The sequence below is a fragment of the Oryza brachyantha genome, chromosome 10 (assembly GCF_000231095.2).
Source record: "Oryza brachyantha chromosome 10, ObraRS2, whole genome shotgun sequence".
Classification (NCBI taxonomy): domain Eukaryota; kingdom Viridiplantae; phylum Streptophyta; class Magnoliopsida; order Poales; family Poaceae; genus Oryza; species Oryza brachyantha.
Window position 1 is genome coordinate 14,226,862 of NC_023172.2, and position 20,956 is coordinate 14,247,817.

General features: G+C 45.2%; 3 protein-coding genes and 1 non-coding gene across 4 annotated transcripts; 2 read left to right on the plus strand and 2 right to left on the minus strand.

The window, feature by feature from the left end:
* The first annotated feature begins 1,957 nt into the window (after positions 1-1,957).
* Positions 1,958-5,781, plus strand: LOC102711186. The gene is made up of 2 exons (XM_040528034.1): positions 1,958-2,751; positions 4,745-5,781. The coding sequence occupies exons 1-2, from the start codon at positions 2,047-2,049 to the stop codon at positions 5,468-5,470; spliced, it is 1,431 nt and encodes a 476-aa protein (XP_040383968.1). The 5' UTR covers positions 1,958-2,046; the 3' UTR covers positions 5,471-5,781.
* Positions 5,782-7,378: 1,597 nt separating this feature from the next.
* Positions 7,379-7,452, plus strand: TRNAN-GUU. Its single transcript has one exon. It is a non-coding gene; the product is annotated as a tRNA-Asn (tRNA).
* A 1,292-nt stretch (positions 7,453-8,744) lies between these two features.
* Positions 8,745-11,614, minus strand: LOC102699904 (probable LRR receptor-like serine/threonine-protein kinase At1g12460). The gene has a single exon (XM_006662475.3). It carries the CDS (start codon positions 11,510-11,512, stop codon positions 9,119-9,121), a length of 2,394 nt encoding a protein of 797 aa, XP_006662538.2. The 5' UTR covers positions 11,513-11,614; the 3' UTR covers positions 8,745-9,118.
* A 3,710-nt stretch (positions 11,615-15,324) lies between these two features.
* LOC102713023 (bZIP transcription factor 29-like) lies at positions 15,325-17,889 on the minus strand. The gene is made up of 4 exons (XM_006661928.3): positions 17,147-17,889; positions 16,909-17,041; positions 16,719-16,803; positions 15,325-15,861 (listed from the first exon to the last, which is right to left on the minus strand). The coding sequence occupies exons 1-4, from the start codon at positions 17,887-17,889 to the stop codon at positions 15,632-15,634; spliced, it is 1,191 nt and encodes a 396-aa protein (XP_006661991.2). The 3' UTR covers positions 15,325-15,631.
* Between the last annotated feature and the right edge of the window lie 3,067 nt (positions 17,890-20,956).

The window sequence follows — 20,956 nt, forward strand, 5'->3', positions numbered from 1 at the left end:
AGCATTTTTTTCTATCCTTAAGAAGGTACCCCGTGGTACCACTGTTTTACATGAAAAATTTGTTACCTCTTGATATCTTAGATACTAGAAGATACCAAATTTTACGTAGAAAACAGTGGTACCTCATGTACCTCCTCAAGAAAAAACATGAATAATTTTTATGCGTGACTAATTATTTTAATTATTATATAAATTTTTTAAATAAGACGAATGGTTTACGGTTTTTTCAGCGACGTCGGGCGCTTCACTGATTGGTGATCGCCCAATTTGTCATGGTAAAATGGGCCGGAAGGGAACTGCACTGTAACTTCGGCCCGTTACATGTAGGCCGAAATCTACGTGCGCCTGCTATAGTTCGGCCATTTTTGTTGGACTGGGCTGGAATTGTGATGTACGTATGGGACATTGTGTATGTGTGAGACGTCCAAGTGTCCAACCCATTATCTCCAGGCCGCACGCACTGGCCTGTGACGGAGATTAGGCCCGTCAGTGCAGGCTGCTGTCGTCGTTAAATCGGATTAGGCAACTAGCAGTCCAGTCAATTTCGGCTGTTCTGGGGCACACAAGTAGACCATTATTTGTCTGAACTGAAGAAATTTTCGAGACATTTTGTTATGGCGGTGACGAGTTGCCACTGTCCAGGAGCGCCTTTTTTTTTTCTCCTTTGAATGAAGTGCGTGCTAACCTCTGCGTTATAGAGAATCTAAACATGCAGAAGAGGAAGAATCATGTGCGCACTAATGTGACAGATTGGTCAGACAAAGAACATTATATTACAGTGCACCTTCCCTCCCGTTTCTGTAAAGAGGAACAAGATCCGTTATGCCTTGCCAATGGTGTCGGCTAATTGTCCTTCTTCCTATTCTCAGGTGGCTGCTCTTTTGACAAGACAAACATTTCATCCGCTACTGCTGAGACCCCTGTATACTTATGTAGAGTAAGGGCAATTTTATCGTTCTTAACAAACACATCTACGTACCAAAATTTATAATCAAAATTTTAGTGTCTTAAGATATATAAAGGACCTAGAGGTGTCAAAATTAACACCATAGGTTATGGTATCTCTTTGTACCTTTCTGAAAATGGTAACATTGTTTTCATACGATAGCATCTTTTTACTTCTACTTATATTTATAAGCTAAAATTTAAATTTTTAACTTTAAATTTGGAGTTGATTTTGGAGTTGTTTATTGTAGTTTATTTTCAGTGTTGGCTTTTAGATCACTAACAACTTGTATATATTCTATTCACAAAATATTTTTTGTTTGTAAATATGCTTTTTGATTTTTTTTCCCTAAAATTTTTACCATTCCTAAAGTGATGCATTGAGATATTCCATTTTCTAGTGCATTAACATAACACCTCAAAGCACTCCTAAATATGTGGTATCTAGGTGCTATGTACTTCTAAGTTACTATATAATTTTAAGTGTTAATTCTGATATTTAAATATACTTTCTCTAAAAATTATAAAATTGCCTTTTACGAAAAAGTCGAACGAAAAATGATTTGCGAATAAAACGTTTATATGCGTATACTTAGCGACCTAAAAATCAATGTTGTAAAATAAACTTTGATGAAAAAACTCTAAAATCAATTCTAAATTTAGGATTAAAAAATTTTAATTTTAGCTTATAAGTATAGCATAAATAAAAAGAATAGTACCACTGGACCCTCTAGCTGTCTAGCAGCCATCTACTCCAATATTATTGCCACGAGACAAAAATTATTGTCCTCTAATAATAAACAAAACAAAAACGTGAAGAACTTGACCCTCCCCATCATGGGTGACGACCATGCTTGCGACATCAACCGATCCACCGATCACCTTCGTTGGAACGACGCTCGTCCCCATGAAGCTGGCCAGGTTCATCGCCACAAGTCTACCATATGCACCCCACCCTCCCAAAATTCCCGCTCAAATCGAGTCTTCCACGCACCATCACACGGCTCCAGCTTATATATAACGCCATGGCCGGCGGATTGGTATGCAAACCGATCGAAACCTCATCGTCATCGACTTCGGACTTGTGAGATCGACTTGGCAATGGCGGGAGGCGGCGAGCTGAAGCTGCTGGGCGTGTGGACGAGCCCGTACGTGATCAGGGTGCGCGTCGTCCTCAACCTCAAGTCGCTGCCGTACGAGTACGTGGAGGAGAACCTGGGCGACAAGAGCGCGCTCCTCCTCGGCTCCAACCCGGTGCACAAGAGCGTCCCCGTCCTCCTCCACGGCGGCCGGCCGGTGAACGAGTCGCAGGTGATCGTGCAGTACATCGACGAGGTCTGGCCCGGCGTCGACGGACGCCCGTCCGTGCTGCCGTCCGACCCCTACGAGCGCGCCGTGGCGCGGTTCTGGGCGGCCTATGTCGACGACAAGGTCGGCCCGGCGTGGCTGGGGATCGTGTTCCGGAGCAAGACGGAGGAGGAGAGGGCGGCGGCGGTGGCTCAGGCCGTCGCGGCGCTGGAGACGCTGGAGGAGGCCTTCAAGGAGTGCTCCAAGGGGAAGCCGTTCTTTGGCGGCGACGGCATCGGGTTCGTCGACGTCGTGCTCGGCGGCTACCTCGGGTGGTTCACGGGGATCGACAAGCTGATCGGGCGCAGGCTGATCGATCCGGCGAGGACGCCGGCGCTGGCCGCGTGGGAGGAGCGTTTCCGCGCCGCCGAGGCGGCCAAGGGCGTCGTGCCGGATGACGCCGACAAGGTTCTCGAGTTCAGGCAGACCCTGCTCGCCTGGAGCGCCTCCAAAGCAAAGTGATGCTGAAACATACACTGACATGCCATGCGTGTCTTGAGTTTGTAATGCAGCAGGACCCCGATCCGATCCCGTTTTGTGATTGTTTCCGCCATGGCGATGTTTAATAAGTCTGTAATACGTGTGTTGTAATAACAAGGGGCAAATGCTGCTGCACAGTTTCTTTATTGATTCCTCACCATTGTTGTTTCTTTCTCAGCGAAGTGATCAGTAGCTCGACAAAAGATAAAGAGATATGTCATGGACTCCATCTAATTTCTTTATTAACGTTAACTTCTGAATATACGTTTGGTTGCTTATCTTATTTAATTTTTCAACATGTAAAATTGTAATTTATACATAAATTGTTTTTACTAGTTAATCAAATTACAATAAAATAATTAATTAATAATTATATAATTTTTAAATAAAACAAATGATCAAAACCAAATATAAAAGTTAACGATCTCAATAAAAAAAATATCTTGCTAAGATGGGCACCGCAAAGAACCGTTCCGAGCATGCTTTCAATCTTCGTGACCGGAGACCAAACATGCACGCCTGCAAAGTAGCACCTACCGGCTATGTTTTTTCTTTGGAGTAGATCGCTCTATTGACCTTCTTGCAGCTCGTAAAGTTGCTAGGAGACAGACTTCCGTGTTACCTTATAAGTATAAGTTAAAATTTTAAATTTTAATTTTTAACTTTAAATTTAAACTTGATTTATAGGTTTATTTATCAAAGTTTATCTTTTATCATTGATTATTAGAACGATAGAAATACGTATATAAGTTTTTACTTATAAATTATAAATTATTTTTTGTTTACAAATATGATTTGGCTTTTCCATCAAACAGTCCAACAACCACTACCTGTATGCAGCTGGCTCCCCGGTATATGTAGCAATTCCCTGGGTCTGCTCGAAGGCCGGGCCTGAGAAAACTAGGCCCGAGCCCAACGCCCCCACAAAATGTCAGGCCCGAGTCTGACCCAACCCCGTTTTCCTAGGCCAGGCCGAATTTGTTGGGATTTTTAGGGCCAGGTCGCCGGACAGGTCTAAACTCCGCCTCTTCTCAAATATGTAGCAAATTCTAACGTTCAATTTTTTTTTAAAGATAACTACTTATACAGCTACTACCTCGTAACAATCAACCATAATAATCTCTGATTTTAATTTCTCCACTATTTGCGCATCTCAACCAATTATAACAACCCTTATGTAATTTTATCTCTTTCGTAATCTCCGTGATAAATTTCACATTACTCATATTTTTTTGGGCCGGAGACACGGGCGTGCAGACGTCGATCGTCGATTAGATAGATCGAGGGGTGAGCGAGTGTGGACGGTTTATAGCAAATCCATTATGGTTGGGTCTGGATAGCTGAACCCGATTGCGACTATCAATTGATCAGTCGTCAAGAGGGGCCGAGACGAAGCTGAATGAAAAGTCGAAAACACACGTTCCCATCAAGCTGGCTGCGGCCCCAGACCGCCAGATACATCCATCATCGACAAGTCAGTCAACTATACACTCTCAATTTCTCGATCCAATCCAGGTTAGTTTTAGCGTATTTCACACACACTACTATCCAGTTCAGTACTACAGACTAACATTGAATCTCACAAAAGTACTGCAGAAGTACAATCTCCGTCCCTAGATGTTTGACGTCATTGATTTTTTTAATATACGTTTGACTATTCGTCTTATTCAATTTTTTTTATCAAATATGTAAAAAAATATATATACATAAAAGTATATTTAACAATAAATGAAATGGTATAAGAATAATAAATAATTATGTAAAATTTTTGAATAAGACGAGTAGTTAAATGTGTATAAAAAATCAACTGTGTCAAACTTTAGAGACGAAGAAGGGAGTAGTATAGTAGAGAATCTCGGTTGCAGCTAGTTATAGCTAGCTAAATATATAACCCCATGGCCTGACCCAAAACAAAGGCAACGTGTCGCTACGTGTTTGTTCGACGCACCCCTCGTTAGCTACCTACGTCTAGTGGCTTGATTCGGCGCTGGGAATGGCGGGAGACGACGAGCTGAAGCTGCTGGGCATGTGGACCAGCGCGTTCGTGCTCAGGGTGCGCTTCGTGCTCAACCTCAAGTCGCTGCCGTACGAGTTCGTGGAGGAGGACCTGGGCGACAAGAGCGCGCTCCTCCTCGCCTCCAACCCGGTGCACAAGACCGTGCCGGTCCTCCTCCACGCCGGCCGCCCGGTGAACGAGTCGCAGGTCATCCTGCAGTACCTCGACGAGGTCTGGCCCAACCTCCCGCCCGTGCTGCCGTCCGACCCCTACGAGCGCGCCGTGGCGCGCTTCTGGGCCGCCTACGTCGACGACAAGGTCCGGCTGGCGTGGCTGGGGATCCTGTTCCGGAGCAAGACGGAGGAGGAGAGGGCGGAGGCGGTGGCGCAGGCCGACGCGGCGCTGGAGACGCTGGAGGGAGCCCTCAGGGAGTGCTCCGGGGGGAAGCCCTTCTTCGGCGGCGACAGCATCGGGTTCGTCGACGTCGTGCTCGGCGGCTACCTCGGGTGGTTCACGGCGATCAGAAAGCTGATCGGGCGCCGGCTGATCGACCCGGCGAGAACGCCGGCGCTGGCCGCGTGGGAGGATCGCTTCCGCGCCACCGAGGCGGCCAAGGGCGTCTTGCCGGATGACGCCGACAAGATGCTCGAGTTCAGGCAGACGGCGATCGCCCTGGGCGCCTCCAAAACAATCACTCTGTGAGCATATGCTCGGTGAAAGTGCAATCGCTAGCATATCGTTTTGTTTCCGCATGGAATGCTCAATAATTCTGTAGTACATCCATCCATGATCCATGAATGGAGGTGCAGTGAACAGAGAGGTCGGGTTTCTATCTATTATTAAAAAAGTCCACCCATCCATCTTTATATATCTCCTGCGAGTATTTTTTTTTATCCTTGAGAAGATACCATTAGATATATCAGTATTTCTTGTGTAAAATTTAGTATATTTTACTCCTGCGCAAGGATGTTAACAGAATCACTTTCTGGGTAGAAGCACAGGAAACAATCCTTGCTGAGCTTTGCCAAGCTTCTAACTTCAGTGACGAACGTGCTGATGCAATAGGTTAATTGATTCGGACGCTTGACAAAAACTTCACTCTCACCGGAGACCGAACACGTCCTGATGCGAACATGTCAGCTCTGTTTTTCTCTTGGATTTGACATCACTCTCTTGACTCTTCCGACAGGAATACCTATATATCTTCTCGGTAATTTTTTCACTAAAATGGCATGAGTATAATAATGGGATAATTATAATTTAATTACAATGTAACTAACGTATAATTACCAATGTAACGGTATATATAAGTATGCAAGTCTCACGTAACTTAAAAAATAATCATATCTCAGTACTAGTTACATTATAATTACATACTAGTTAAACATATAATTATATTATAGATATATTCATATGATTTTAATGAAAAAAAGATCACGAGAATTTTTAGCAAAACTACTTGCTAGTAGGATGGGGAGCGTTACTGTAACTAACATACGGCCCATTTAAGTATGGCTAGCTGGAACGAGATTGTAAGCAACGTTCGGCCCATAAAAGTTGGGCCTAAACTGTATTGTAATTTGCGAGTGGGCCATACTAATTGGGCTAGAAATGGACTTTTAGCCCATATCAATTGGTCCAGGACGGCATTGTAAGTTGTAACTTGCGTGTGGCCATTGTGAGGTGGGCTGGAATGGTAATGTAACTCAGCAGAGAGAGATGCGGCTTGGTTTGATACCCAAACTTGCCCTACCATTTTTTTTAACTTGAATAACACATACGTTAGTTTGGATTAGGGCCAAACAATTGGTAGAGCATATATCAAGTTTGGCCATATTCTAGAAGTTTATTCACCATGCAATCAAAATTTAGCTTTATTTGGTAGCAATGCAAACATGAACCGGCTTTAAATTGGTAGTGCCAAATTTTGCCTACATTTTGACAAAACCAATAAATTGGTAGGGTGGAGAACCAAACAGACCAATCATTCACACCCCCATTTTGGCTTATCCTTATACTTATAAGCCAAAATTTAAATTTTTAACCTTAAATTTAGAGTTGATATTAAGAGTTTTTTCATCCAAAATTTATTTTCCAGCCTTGGATTTTAGATCATTATGAATACATATATAAATTTTTCTTCATAAATTATTTTTCGTTTGTAAATATATTGTTTGACTTTTTTCATGCAAAAACACAAACAATCAACCCTCAACATGTACCAATAAATTGGTAGGGTAGAGAACCAAAGACCACCATTCTGTATTTCAACCAGCGTTTGCGATTCTACGACTTTTTAGAAATAGGTCCCCGTTTTCTTGACCTCTTGTTAAAAAAACAAACGAATAATAATTTACGAACAAAATATTTTTAAATGTGTTCTTAAACGAGGTAAGAGAAAGGTTAAAAATAAACAATGATAAAGAAAACACTAAAATAAGAGTCTTGTTGTCAATGAAAGCAATGAGACTATGTCACATATCTGCCTATCTCGTGTTGTGAGCTAAAAAGTACCCACCAGGGGGTTTCCAAATTCAATATTGAAATTTAAATTTGTATAAATCATCCAGTAAAAGAATATAAAACAATGTAGTTATGCTCAGCCAACAAGCTGGAATAGCTCAGTTGGTTAGAGCGTATGGCTGTTAACCATAAGGTCGGAGGTTCAAGCCCTCCTTCTAGCGAATTTTAATAAAAAATTTGTGACACTTCCAAACGTGACAATTTTTTTTAAAAAAAAGTTAGAATTTTTGCCCTCTTTTCTAAAAAAAAAAATTGGCACACTTACAAACTTGCAGACGTGACAAATCTTTTTTAAAAAGTTAGAATGTTTGCCCTCTTTTCTAAAAAAATTGGCACACTTACAAACGTGACAATTCTTTTTTTTCTAAAAAAATTACACACTTACAAAAGCCTCAGATCTGACTAATAGAGCGCATTTTTGTGTGTTTGTTTTCCTTCTAGCGCTTTTGTTTTTCTTTTAAGCCCTAGATGGGGTGACTGTATATACTAGAAGAGGTAGAAATAATTACAAGGTGCTGTGGACTAGCCCACCGCATGAGAAATAATTACAAGGTTCAAGCCCTCCTTCTAGCGAGTTTTTTATAAAAAAATTGTGACACTTCCAAACGTGACAATTTTTTTTTAAAAAAGTGAGAATTTTTGCCCTCTTTTCTAAAAAAAAATTGGCACACTTACAAACTTGCAAACGTGACAAATCTTTTTTAAAAAGTTAGAAATTTTTGCCCTCTTTTCTAAAAAAATTGGCACACTTACAAACGTGACAATTCTTTTTTTTTCTAAAAAAATTACACACTTACAAAAGCCTCAGATCTGACTAATAGAGCGCATTTTTATGTGTTTATTTTCCTTCTAGCGCTTTTGTTTTTCTTTTAAGCCCTAGATGGGGTGAAGAGGTAGAAATAATTACAAGGTGTTGTGGACTAGGCCACCGCATGAGAAGTGAAGGGGGGAGTGGAAGCTAGGAGCGGCACAGAAGGTGCCTAGGGCCTATAAGTCTACATTACGTTACATGGTCACTCTCTACGTTGTGGGGCGTTAGTTCTAAAAGACCATTTGCCCCACCCGTCCACCAATTGATGATTTCTTCGTAGATGCGGTTGACCAGGTCGTTGATGGATTCTTTCCTGTTGAAAACTCCATTGTTGCGTTCCTTCTAGATTTCTCAAGAGATCAGGATCATAGCGATTTTAGGCCACCCCTCATCCGTTTTGGCGTTGTGATGATTTTGTTGCACAACCAGTCCTGCAATGGGGAGGCGTCATCCATGCATAGCTCGAGGCTCTCTATCCTATCCTAGATGTCACTCTAAACCCGCTTAGTCACTAAGCATTTCTTGAAGAGGTGGTTTATCATCTGCAGTAACATAACCGACAGACATATTCATTAGGCCATTGACGTTGTTGTAGTCGATCTGCTGTCCATACGTGGTTTTTTAGCATTAGCCATACGAAGAACTTGCATTTGTTTTTTTAAATACACACTTACAAACGCCTCACGATCTGACAAATCGAATGTATTTTGTGTGGTTTGCTCTTGAATTTGAATAGCAGTACCTGCAGGTAAAATTCGCACACGGATACGGATGAACCTCGACACAGCGTTCCAGAGGCAAGCTCAAGTGCCTATTGACAAATCTGAAACAGAACGAAAATTACACGTGACAAAAAAAAGTGGACTGTAAAATCGAGGTGACAACACACCCAAGAATGAAACAACAACGGATCACGAATTTGGTGCTATACTCCTCTGACCGTATCATGAATTCATGGTGTCCTGTTAATTCCTCGTCTGCTGATAGGTGAGCATCTGTGCAATCAAATCTGTTAGTTACGAACTGCCTCTGATGGATTCCAAGAACTGCACCACCTCGGCCATGGCCGACCGCCGTGCCGGCGTCTCGGAGGTGCACACGAGGCCTAGCTTCAGCACCTGCACCAGCTCAGCCTCGACGAAGCCTCTCAAGCTCCGGTCGAAGCAACCTGAAACCGTGCCGGCCTCCAGTGCCTCCCTCACGTAGTCGCGCAGAACCACTGCCGCCGCCGTGCCGTGTCCATGTGTGCTCACCGGCTTCCGCCCCGTCACCATCTCCAGCAGCACCACCCCGAAGCTGAAGACGTCGCATTTGTCGCTGAGCCTCGAGCTCGCCGACGACGCTAGCTCCGGCGCCACGTAGCCGGCGGCGGCAGTGTGTCGATTGCTCGGTTCAGGGAGAAGCTTGACCAGCCCGAAATCCGACACCTTCGCTTCGTGCTCCATGTCCAGCAGGATGTTTCTTGACTTGATGTTGAGGTGCAGGACCTGAGGCCTGCAGTCATGGTGGAGGTACGCGAGCGCGCGTGCCGTCGCCACCGCGATCCTGAACCGCCTGTCCCAGGACAGACCGCCGCCGGCGCCGGCGCCAGCGCTGCCCGCTGGGATTGCGCGGCGACGGTTGCCGTGGAGGTGGTCGTACAGGGTGCTGCCACTGTCGACGAACTCTGACAGAAGCAGCTGCGTTGAGGCTGACCAGTAGTAGCCATGGAAGGCGACAAGGTTGGGGTGGCTGAGCCCACGTAGCCTGCCCATCTCATGCTCAAACTCCTCCTGGCTCCTGATTCTCCCCAGCGTCTCCAGTTTCTTGACGGCGATGGAGACGCCGCTCTCGAAGCTGGCCTTGTACACGGCGCCGATTGAACCGACGCCGACGAGGCAGTTCTTGTCGAGCACCGCCTTGGTCCCGGCCTCCCAATCCTCGTACCTCGAAGCCAAACTGTTCTTCCTAAAAAGCACCATCTTTCCGGTGATGACGGTTGATCCCGGCGACACAATCGCCGCGCTGTCGGAGACGAGGATTTCCTCTTCGTCGTCGTGCTGCTCCCTCCTCCTCTTGTACGCCTTAATGTTCAACGCAGATATGATGCAGATCCCGACGAGTATGGCGGCTGCGATGACAATGGCAACTATCACCGGCACGCCCAATCGCATTGTGTTCCGGCCTGGACAGGCATGGTCCAATGGCGGACCACAGAGGAGTGGGTTGCCCATGAATGCAGTTGGGCCGAACTGCTGCAGCAATGGAGAAGATGGGATTGCGCCGGTGAGGTTGTTGAAGGACACGTTGAAGTGAGCCAGGCTGGAGAGGCCGCCGAGCTCCGGCGGGATCACGCCGGACAGCGCATTCTCCGAGAGATCGAGGAAATTCAGGTTCTTGAGCTGCGAGAGAGTCGCCGGGATGCCGCCGCCGAGGCCTTGTCCATTGGCCGCAAAATTCAGAGCCATCAGGTTGCGGCAATTCGCCACGGTTTCCGGCACCGTGCCGGTGAGCTGGTTCCCTGACGCGTCGAGGAAAGCCAACCTGTCACCGCATGTCGGGATGCTTGGGATTTCGCCGGCGAAGGTGTTGGAGGAGACGTTGAAGTAGGTGATGTTGACGAGGGCAAGAAGGCCGAACGGCGCGGCGCCGGAGAAGTTATTGCTCCCGACGTCGAACACGTCAATACTTCGGCAGCCGTCGAGCTTGTCGTCAATGGTGCCGGAGAGCGAGTTGCTCCGGACAGAAATGTAGCTCATCTCCGGCGGCCCGCACACTTTATCAGGGAGCTCGCCGACGAGGTTGTTGTAGGAGAGGTCGAATCCGGCGAGGCGCACGCAATTGCCGATGCCCGGCGGGACGCGGCCGGTGAGCGCGTTGTGCGCGAGCGAGACGTAGCGGAGGCGGGGACAGGCGCCGAACAGAGCCGCCGGGATCTCGCCGAAGAACGCGTTGTAGGAGAGGTCGAGCAGCCGTAGCATGGGGAACGAGCCAAGAAACGCCGGTATCTCCCCGGAGAGCGCGTTCCCGCTGAGATTCAGCTTGTGGAGCGTGGCCGCGAGCCCCACGAAGCTCGCCGGGATCACGCCGGAGAGGCGGTTGCCGAAGAGCGAGACGGACTCCAGCGCGGGGAGCCGCGCGAGCGACGGGGACAGCACGCCCTCCAGCTCCGCACCGTGGAGGCGCAGCCGCTGCACGGCGCCGGACGCCGGGTCGCAGGACACCCCGCCGAAGTCGCGGCACGGGTCGCCGCCCACCGTCCAGTTCGCGAGCGCGGCGCCTGGGTCCACGGTCACTGCGGACTTGAAGTCCAGCAGCGCCCGCGTCTCCGCTGCCGTCGCCGCGCCCACCGCCGCGGCCCAATTCAGCAGCAGCAGCAGCAACAACACCGGCAGCGCCGCCGCGGCAGCCGCGCGCGGCGAACGCCTCATCTCGGGGTCAACCGCCGCGCCATGGCACCGCGCGCATCGCTCCGGCCACGGCGCGATTAGCTGGACTTCTACTAGATCGAGGTATGTGTAATTAGCAGCGAAATGGCAGCCGCACAGTGATGTAATTTAAGCTTGCTTTTGGTATTTATAGTCGAAATTTGGAAATCGCCGTCGCGTTTCTTGGTGGGAATTTGAGGGAAATAAATCCAAGAAGATGGACACTGCTGACAGCGCCAATTTGCCGGCTGATAAGGGGCGTTTTAATCAACTTACTGCATAGAGCTTTTTTCCTATACTTAAAAGAGATATCATGAGGTATCACTCTTTTCTAAATAAAATTTGGTATTAAAAAGTGATACCTCTTGATATCTTTTTTAAGAATGGTAAAATTACTCTACTGCATATGACTTTATAGGAACTTTCTACATCAGCATCAGTTAGGTCTATTTTCAGCTTAAAAATATAAAAACATTTAATTCTTTCCCTATATGGAATTCTGTCGATTATCCGGTTAGAACGCGTCCTAAGCTGAAGCTTACTCTCTTTATTGGAAAGAAAGATGCAGTTTACTCTGCAGTGCGATCTGAATTCTGAAGGGCACATCTTTTAAGTAATCACTAACCAAATTTCAACCTTTCTTCTGAATTTTCTGGTTCAAAGTGTAGTGGACACCTGAAAACCAACATCATGTGGGTCGCTTTGCCTTTACGTTGCATGGAACAGAGAACCAAACCTGCAGCGTGCTCATGGCCTCATGGTGGATAGTTCAGGCTGCAAACGATTAGATAATAATCACAGTCAATCAAATTGCTGCAGTACTTACTACTGATACCGATCACTCTGCAGAAACTAGCAATTTCAGACGAACACTTTTAGTTTCAGACTTTCAGACAATCAGCAGGATGATGCGATCAAACTGGAAGTAAATTCCAGTCGATCGGTTGGCCTTTGAATGCGAGCATTAAGGCCCCCCCAGCCTGGCGTCCCCTCACCGTTGGAAGTTATTGTGCTCGCTCCGATGTGGGAGAGATCGGAGCCGGGAACGCAATGATTCTGTCACCGACTGATGAACGAGAGAAACTCATGGCCAGGGGCAGCCAACCATTTCGGTCCCGTTTAGATAGGAAAAATTTTTGGAAGAAATGTCACGTCGGATGTTTGACTAGACGACGGAATGAGTTTTCGGACATGAATAAAAAAACGAATTTTATGGCTAGTCTAGAAACCGCGAGATGAATCTTTTGAGCCTAATTATGCCGTCATTAGTACATATTGGATACTGTAGCACTTATGGCTAATCATAGACTAATTAGTCTCAAAAAATTCGTCTCACGATTTCTCACATAACCGTGCAATTAGTTTATTGATTCATCTATACTTAATGATTCATTTATATGTCTAAAGATTCGATGTGATGTTTTTGGGAAAAATTTTAAAAACTAAACAAGCCCTTCAGTTTGTCCTTGCGTCCGAGGGAGGTGGCTGGCAGCACAGGGAGGAAAGCCTCCTGGCGGCTGTCCGTGCCAGTACGCAGCAGCATCGAATCGAACAGGTTGTTGGTTGTTTGCGTCGTGCTGGCACTGCGCTGCTGCAGTTTTTTGTTTGATTCTGGTGTTGTTGTGCACTCTCAAACTGTAGTATAGCACTGCAGCTCCATGAAGGGAAGGGCCATTCTTCCATTAAGGATGTTCTTTTGTGGTGAAGAGGATGAAGATGATCGAGTGCGAGGGACGAGATGCTTATTGGGCCTTGCTTTGGTTCTTGCTATCTACATGGGCTGATTTTATATCCGGCCACCAAGTTGGGCCGTAATATGCAGTTAGGTGTCTGACAGATTTTAGGAATCAAATTCAGTTCTGACATGTTTTAGACTTTCTGTTACTTGCAACAAAAACCTCGATACTACTCCCTCGACCCTAAAATATAAATTTATGTGATTTAAATTTATACAGCATTTTTCACTGATTAATATGATTTCAATTATTACAATAACTTCAGAACCAATCTGATACTTAGATCGAGTACAATAAGTAATATAAAAGGATCCTAAAAATTAACATGTTATATTTATGTTTATATGGAGGAAAAAGAAAATGAGAAAAAAAACGGCCTATGAATTTATAGCCAGCTACAACAGACTTAAAGAACAACTTTAATAATATAGTCAACTACTGGCACCAATTCATATATAGTCAATCTAATATCTAATTCATACCATGGCTACCCACAAAACATAGTAGTTCCACATGTCATACACATTGAGTCCTAGAGTCTGTACTGTAGCTGGCTATAAGTCTGTATCTCATTGTTCTTCTCTCTTCTCTTATTTTCTTAAATATGTTTATAGTTGGCTTATAGTTTGCTATTATACATGCTCTAAGACATTGAGTATGTAACCCCAAATTCTCTCGTTTTCCACGCACGCGCTTCCCAAAGTACTAAATGATGTATTTTTTACAAAAAAATTTTATAGAAAAGTTACTTAAAAATCATATTAATCTATTTTATTTTTATAACTAATAATTAATTAATCATATATTAATATATTACTATATTTTTCATGTCAAATAAACATCATCCCCTATGCCGAACACAATCATGGTATATGTTTCTATGTAACTATTATATAAATTAATTCTATATTAGATTTTGGAGCTAGCTGTTAGCTCAGCTTTTATATTGACCTTGTTGTTAGAAAATAAATCTAATCAATTCAAAATTCTGAAATAGATCACTAAAGTGATTAAAATACAATATTTTAACATATGCTTAGTGTATGATAAATAGTTTAGAAATAATTATATTTTCGAACCTAAATAGTAATCTCCAGTTCGACGGCCATTCCGTTGGAATCAGGTCCACGATTCCACAAAAAAAGCCAAAAAATTGTATGCGTCGTGTTAGGATTTCAAACGAACGAGTACCAGACCAAGATTCAGGAAGAACAACAGCTGAACGAGCCCCTCTTCAGCAGGAGTCCACCTTCCCGGAGACGGGAGACCCAGACGGCGAGCGCCGTCCGCCGCGTCGGGGTCGAAGGCGCCCGCTCAATCTGGATCTCAACCCTCTCAAAGACGTCGGCACACTCCAATCCCTCGGCCAATGCACAGAGGCGGCGGCGAGCAGATTTTAGCAGCAGCGACGGCGACGGCGACGGCGACGGCGACGGCGGCACCGGGTTGTCTCCATCGCGACGAACCGTTCGATCTGCGTGGAAGGGGATCCGACGGCTTCAGTACTGGAACGAACGAGGTCAGTGGCTCTTTTGCGAACTAGTCCTTGATTTGTATCGCTAGTTCGTTACCACAGTGATAGTAGAAATCATGGTTTTTTTTTCATTTGACAAAAATAGAAATGGTGGGTTTTGCCACCTCCATCCTAAAATATAACAACATACTCCCTCATGTCTTTTTTTTATTTGACATTATTGATTTTTAAATATATGTTTAACCGTTCGTCGTATTTTTATTCTTTGATAAATATGTAAAATTATAAGTCATATTTAAACTGTCTTTACAAATAAATAAAATCACAAAAAAATATTCTATTCATTTTTAATTTTGCATTTACGTGCGATTGTTCGTCTTATTCATAAATTGTATATAATTATTAATTAGTTTATTATGATTTGATTTATTTCTAAAAAAATTTTAAACATGACTTATAATTTTGCATATTTACACAACTTTTAAATAAAACGAACTATTGAACTTAAATTTAATTGCGTCAAATAAAAAAATAGAGATAAGTACACCGTTAGATACCACGTAGTACTGTAAATCTGAACAAGTCCAAAGGTGCATTGTGTGGTGTGTAACCTTGTACTAGGTTACTTATATTTTGTGGTCCAGTCTTGATAGTTTTGCAGGGTGGAGAGGCAGTTTGATCGACAACAGGTCGTTCTGAAAGAACAAAGAACATTCAGAATATTACTGCCGGATGCTTTGCCCGGACATACGAGATTACAAGTTACACAAGCAAAATGCGGAGACATCAATACTGAAAGGCGAAAAAACAAATGGGTTAGGGGAAAAGGAATTTCTTCGGATCGTCTAAATTTCTAACCATTTTTTTCTGTATGGCACTCAGCACCTAGATGCATCATCCCTCGAAGAACACTCATTTCGACTCGTGATTCCTCGCCGCGCCATTCTGCTCTGGCTGCTCCAGCTGATAGAACGGTATCTGCTCAGCCTGCTGCTGCTGCTGCTGGTTGTGCAGATCAAGCATCTGGCTCTGACAACGGAGCTGGATTTGGTGTGCTAGGTTGCTGGACGAGCTCGTGTCGCCGACCTCATTCGCCGCGAGTTTCAGGCGCTGCACTTCAGCTGACAGTGCCTCGTTCAGTGCTGTTCAATGCGGAACAAACAATAATCGCTGGTCAGAATTCAGAACAGTTTTTCGGTTCCTAGCATGGATGATGCACATGTGCTCCTACAGTTCGTTGATATGTACAGGCTTCCCGTTGAAAGTTCGACCTAATGCATGCTCCCAATCTTGTGGAGCTGTCAATTAACAGGCAAACACGGGATTCATAGTACCAGGACTGAAGATTTTTTTCAGTACTTTTTGCAATTGAGTTTATCTTAAGACATTTCTTTCAAAAAAAAAGTTTATCTTAAGACTTCCTATCCCTTTGTGACATGGCTAGTGCCCATCAACATCGTGGCATGAAGTCATGAGCTAAGCAAGAGGTTATTTGTCCGTGTTAACGAGTGGAGTATTTCTCTTCATTGATACGAGAAGGACCCAAAAGATGGCGACGAAGCCGATGTCTGACGAAGTCGCCTCGGAATTTGATTACCCCCCAACACATTCTAAATTGCTCCCCACTACATGCTGGCGACTAAATAGCAATCACAGGACAATGTATCCTCGATTATAAAACAGCCAATTCTTGGGAGAGTTGCTAATCGTACTAGACTAGGAATACATGGCAACGACTAAGTGCCAAATGCCAATATCCAAGGCAACCGCAATGATACATACATACGCCTAGCCACGACCAACAAGGTTTGGAAGTTAGGTGCAAGCAAATGGACATCAAGTTTCAAGTTGATATTCAGACTTCTGAATGTTTGTATCATGTGTATCCAATAATGCATAAAAAGATCATTTTTTTATGCAGCTACATTTAGATCACATACATGTACCTAGGTTACATGTGAAAAAAATAATAATCTGGAAATGGAAGATCATTGCTCACCGTCGCGCAGCTGTGCCTGCTGCTCCATGGACTGCAGCCTGAACTTGAGCTCGTTGTTCTGCGTGGCGAGCCCTGACGAGTCGCGCTGCAACGAAAAGAATCAAAACTGTAACCTTTTGCACCAAATTGATTCTGATTTTTTAGTAGTGATCCTAGAACATTGGCATCAGAACGGAGATCAAAGATGTACCTGCAAAAGAGTGAGCTGCGCGGACAGAGTTGTGGCCTCCGTCTGCAGGATCTGCACCTTCTGCTCCAGCTCCGCAATGTACCGCATCCGCCGCTCCTTGGACCTCGCCGCCGACTGCCTGTTGGCGAGCACCCTGCACACGCAAGAAGAGGCAAAATTTCAGCTCCGGTTCAGTGCAGCAATCCATTGTGTTTGATAAGTTTGTAGCTTGTGCCAATGTGTAAGCAAGAGAGCCTACCGCTTGACGCGCTTGGGGTCGGCGAGGGCCATCTCGGCGAGCTTCTCGTCGGCCATGATCCGCTTCATCTCGGCGGGGGTGAACTCGCCGCTGCCGAAATCCAGGCTGAACTTGGCCGGCTCCCCATTGGCGGCGAAGCTCAGCTTCCCCATGAGGCTGTCCATCGACAGGCTCCTCGCGTGCCGGGCCGCAGGCTCGCCGGCGGCGTTCCGTCTCTTCTTGCCGGCGGCCTCGCCGCCCCAGAGGAGGACCTGGCTGTCGGCGCCGACGTAGTCCTCGGACTCGTTCTCGCTGCTGTCGGCGCCGTTCGTCCGCATGCTGCTCCCGCGGCTGTCCCCGTCGGAGTTGTTGTTCAGCCCGTCAGCCGCCATTCCCTCCATGCTCATGTACGCATTGAGCAGGTCGTCGCCGGCGCCGACGCCCCCGGGGAGTGCCCAACCGGCCTCCACCTTGGGCGACGGCGGCGGCAGCTGCGGCTGGAAGTACCCGAACGCGACGTCGCTGCGGGAGCGCCGGTGCGCCTTGCGCGGCGGCAGCCCGACGCGTGCCGCGTCGTCCATGCACACGTCGCCGCCGCCATGCGAGGAGTGGGACGTCGCCGCCGCGGCCGCCGCGGGTGGAGGCGTCGGTGGCAGCCCCGCCCGCTGCTTGCTTCCCTGCTGCTGCGCCTGCGCCGGCGCGTAGGACGACGCGTGCTGGGCGTGGCGGTGGTGCATCATCGTCAGCTCGTTGGCGGTGTTCATCACGCTAGGTGTAAGGCGGGATGCTCCGGGCTCCGGCGGTGGCGGTGGCGGTGGCGTTGGCTCCGCGCACGGACGAGCACGACGCGGTTTTGGAGCGAGGAGTGCACGTATTTAATTGTTGCGTGGGCAAAGGCTGAGGAGGCTTTTCTGCCGGGCGGTGAGGCTGAGGCTGAGGCCCCCGTTTCTTTCTGCGATTCCGCAGCGGCAGCCGGCAGCCGCAGCATCTTCGGTCTCCTCGCCAACCTCACTTGGATCCTTCGAATGTTTGAAACCGAACTGTTTTCTCTGTAAAAACCCCGTAAATTTTATTCCTGCTTTATGGCTTCTTTGAAAACGCTGGAATTTTTCAGACAAAAACAACCAAATTTCTCCAAACCATATAAGATATTAATGGACTGACACCGCAAGCTGGGACTCAGATTGGTCTGAATGCATGTCTGGATCAGGAGAATTCGGGTGTGCATCGTGCATACTACTGCATACTAGTCCATGTCGAGGATATGGTTTACTACTATTTCTACGTTTGTCAGGATGAGCTGCCATGTTGTACTGTTTAGTACTTACTGTATCAGGTACTGAAGTTTAATTTTGTCACTGCTGATGGTGGGGCATTGCCTTGGTTGAGAAGTGATGGCCAGTACAGTTTTAGGCAGTGCGGCACTGATATATTCTGTTATCAGAATGTGTGATCAATTCGATCACTCACCCTTTGATCTGATCGAGGTTACTTCCGTACATGAGTTGCAATCAAACTGTTCTTTTATACCATCATACTAGCTAGTTTAATTCTTCGTACTAAACCAATAAGAATGTTGTATTCGTTTCCACCGAGAAATTTTTGTGGTCAAATTTTCTAACCTCCTAAACAATATGTTTCGTGCAAAAAAAAATTGTATAAAAAGGCTCATCATGTGGCATTATTATTGGTTGAGTCATTATTTAATTCTTAGATATCAGATATCCCAAACATCTCATTTTTATGGCATCTTCCCCCTGTTCGTTCGGTTCGAATAGGTACTTCTCCAGCAAACTAATTGTAAGCTTTCAAAACCATCACCTCTTGTTCGTTCCATTTCCGTCGTCACTTTCGCTTTTTCTCAGCGGACTAGTCAAAAACACGCATAGTTTGGCCGTGGATCTTTGGTGTTCTTGGTCGACACATCACGTGCCAAATGGTGCCGTGCTATTACCTCATCGAAAATGCCGGGGTGACACTGTTACAGAGCTGAGAAAGAAAAAAAGGAAAAGGCCGAGATAGATCGATGTGCCATCGTCATCTGACAGAGACTACTTCACAAATTGTAGAATCATTAAGCACAGTGCATCACATTAGCATTCACCTCACTCACTGTGTTGGAGTTGAACTTGTCCGGGAGAATATGGCTCAGTGTATGTGTATGTGTATGTATTGTGCAGGAAGCGTGCATGTCACATGCATTTGATCAGAAGAAGATCGAAAGGAGGAGAAGCAGGATGCTCTGCTCGGTATGGAAGCCACTTTTCATGGCTGGAAAAAGATTTGAAAGTGTCTTTGGGAAACCGTGTGGAGCCCATTCGCTCTAATGGTGGGACATGCAGAGGTGATCTTTGGTATCTTATGGTTTGAAAGTCAATCAACATATTTATAAAAAGAAAAACTAATGTATAAATAAAATTTCCATGTACATGTTTTATTGACCTAAAAAATACTTAAAAAATAAAATATGATCAAAACACTCTAAAATCAATTATAAATTTAAAGTTAAAAATTTAAAATTTAGCCTAGCGTAAGAAGCAGTGAATAGATGAGGCAAGGGTCCGTATCGTCTGCCTTGGATGATAACGGCAAACTTTGCTGTTTCTTCATCTAGGCCAACCATTCAGCCATAAACGGCTGCACACATTGGTTGTAGCAAACTGATTAGTTAGTACCCCAGGTGTTTATCTCCGTTACAACAACGATAGCTGTATGTCATCTTTTGGTTTTTTTCGTGCAAAAATGAAATGACATATTTGTAAATGAAAAATAATTTATAACTAAAAAAATTATAAACATGTTAGCAATCTAAAACGAAGTCAAGAAAATAAACTATAATAAAAACCCTAAAATTAACTTGAAATTTAAGACTGAAAATTTAAATTTTAACTTATAAGAATCATCATGAGAGAAAATACAAGGATGAAACAAATTTTCGGCAGCAAAAAGTGTGCGGAGACGAAACGCAGATGTAGATTGATCTATATCTAATCTATGTTGAACCAGTACCAAGAAGAAAAATAGCCAAATGAAGAAAATCCTTCATTGATGGAGTGATCCTGCAGTCGTATCAAACAAGTAATTAAGCGATGCAAGCAACTTCAATCTCATTTCGCTAGCATCTTTTCACTTCTGCTTCTACTTATACGACAAAAAATTAATATTCAATATTAAATCTAGAGTTGATTTTGAGGATTTTTATTCCAGTTTATTTTTCAGCCTTGGCTTATAGATCACTGTAAACATGTATATAAAATTTTGTTCATGTTTGGAAATTTATTTGTTGATTTTTTAAAGATGAAAACTGTTTTATTCTCTCCAAAAGTTATTTTGGAGTAGCTACTAATTACGACTTTAGAGGGGACAGTACGTGCAGCCGTTAATGGCAGAATGGATGGCCTAGATGAAGAAACGGCAAAGTTTGCCGTTATCGTCAAAGGCAGACGATACGGACCCGGGTCCAGAGGTCGTCAAAGAGAGAAAAAGCATGGTGCAGAGAGGATATGGCCTTGACTTCTCTTCCATCCTGTGTCGAGCAGTAGCGCTAGAACATTACATCACCGTGCTGTTCACATAAACATGTTTTATTTATACGGAAGTACTCTGTACGTATACTCCCCCGACGGATCCCTGATTGGGTGTCTAGAAGGACATGCCGTGCCGTGCGTCTGAGCTCTCCGCCGGGCCGCGATGCCGGCGGCGGCGACGACGACGGGATGTAGAAATTCAGGGGTGGGTCGGGGGGGTTTCGCATCGGCCCGTGGCCCGTGGTGACGTTTAGCTGGACGGTTTTAATTTGTTCGGCTCGGACAAAGTGATGGCAGGAGGGTG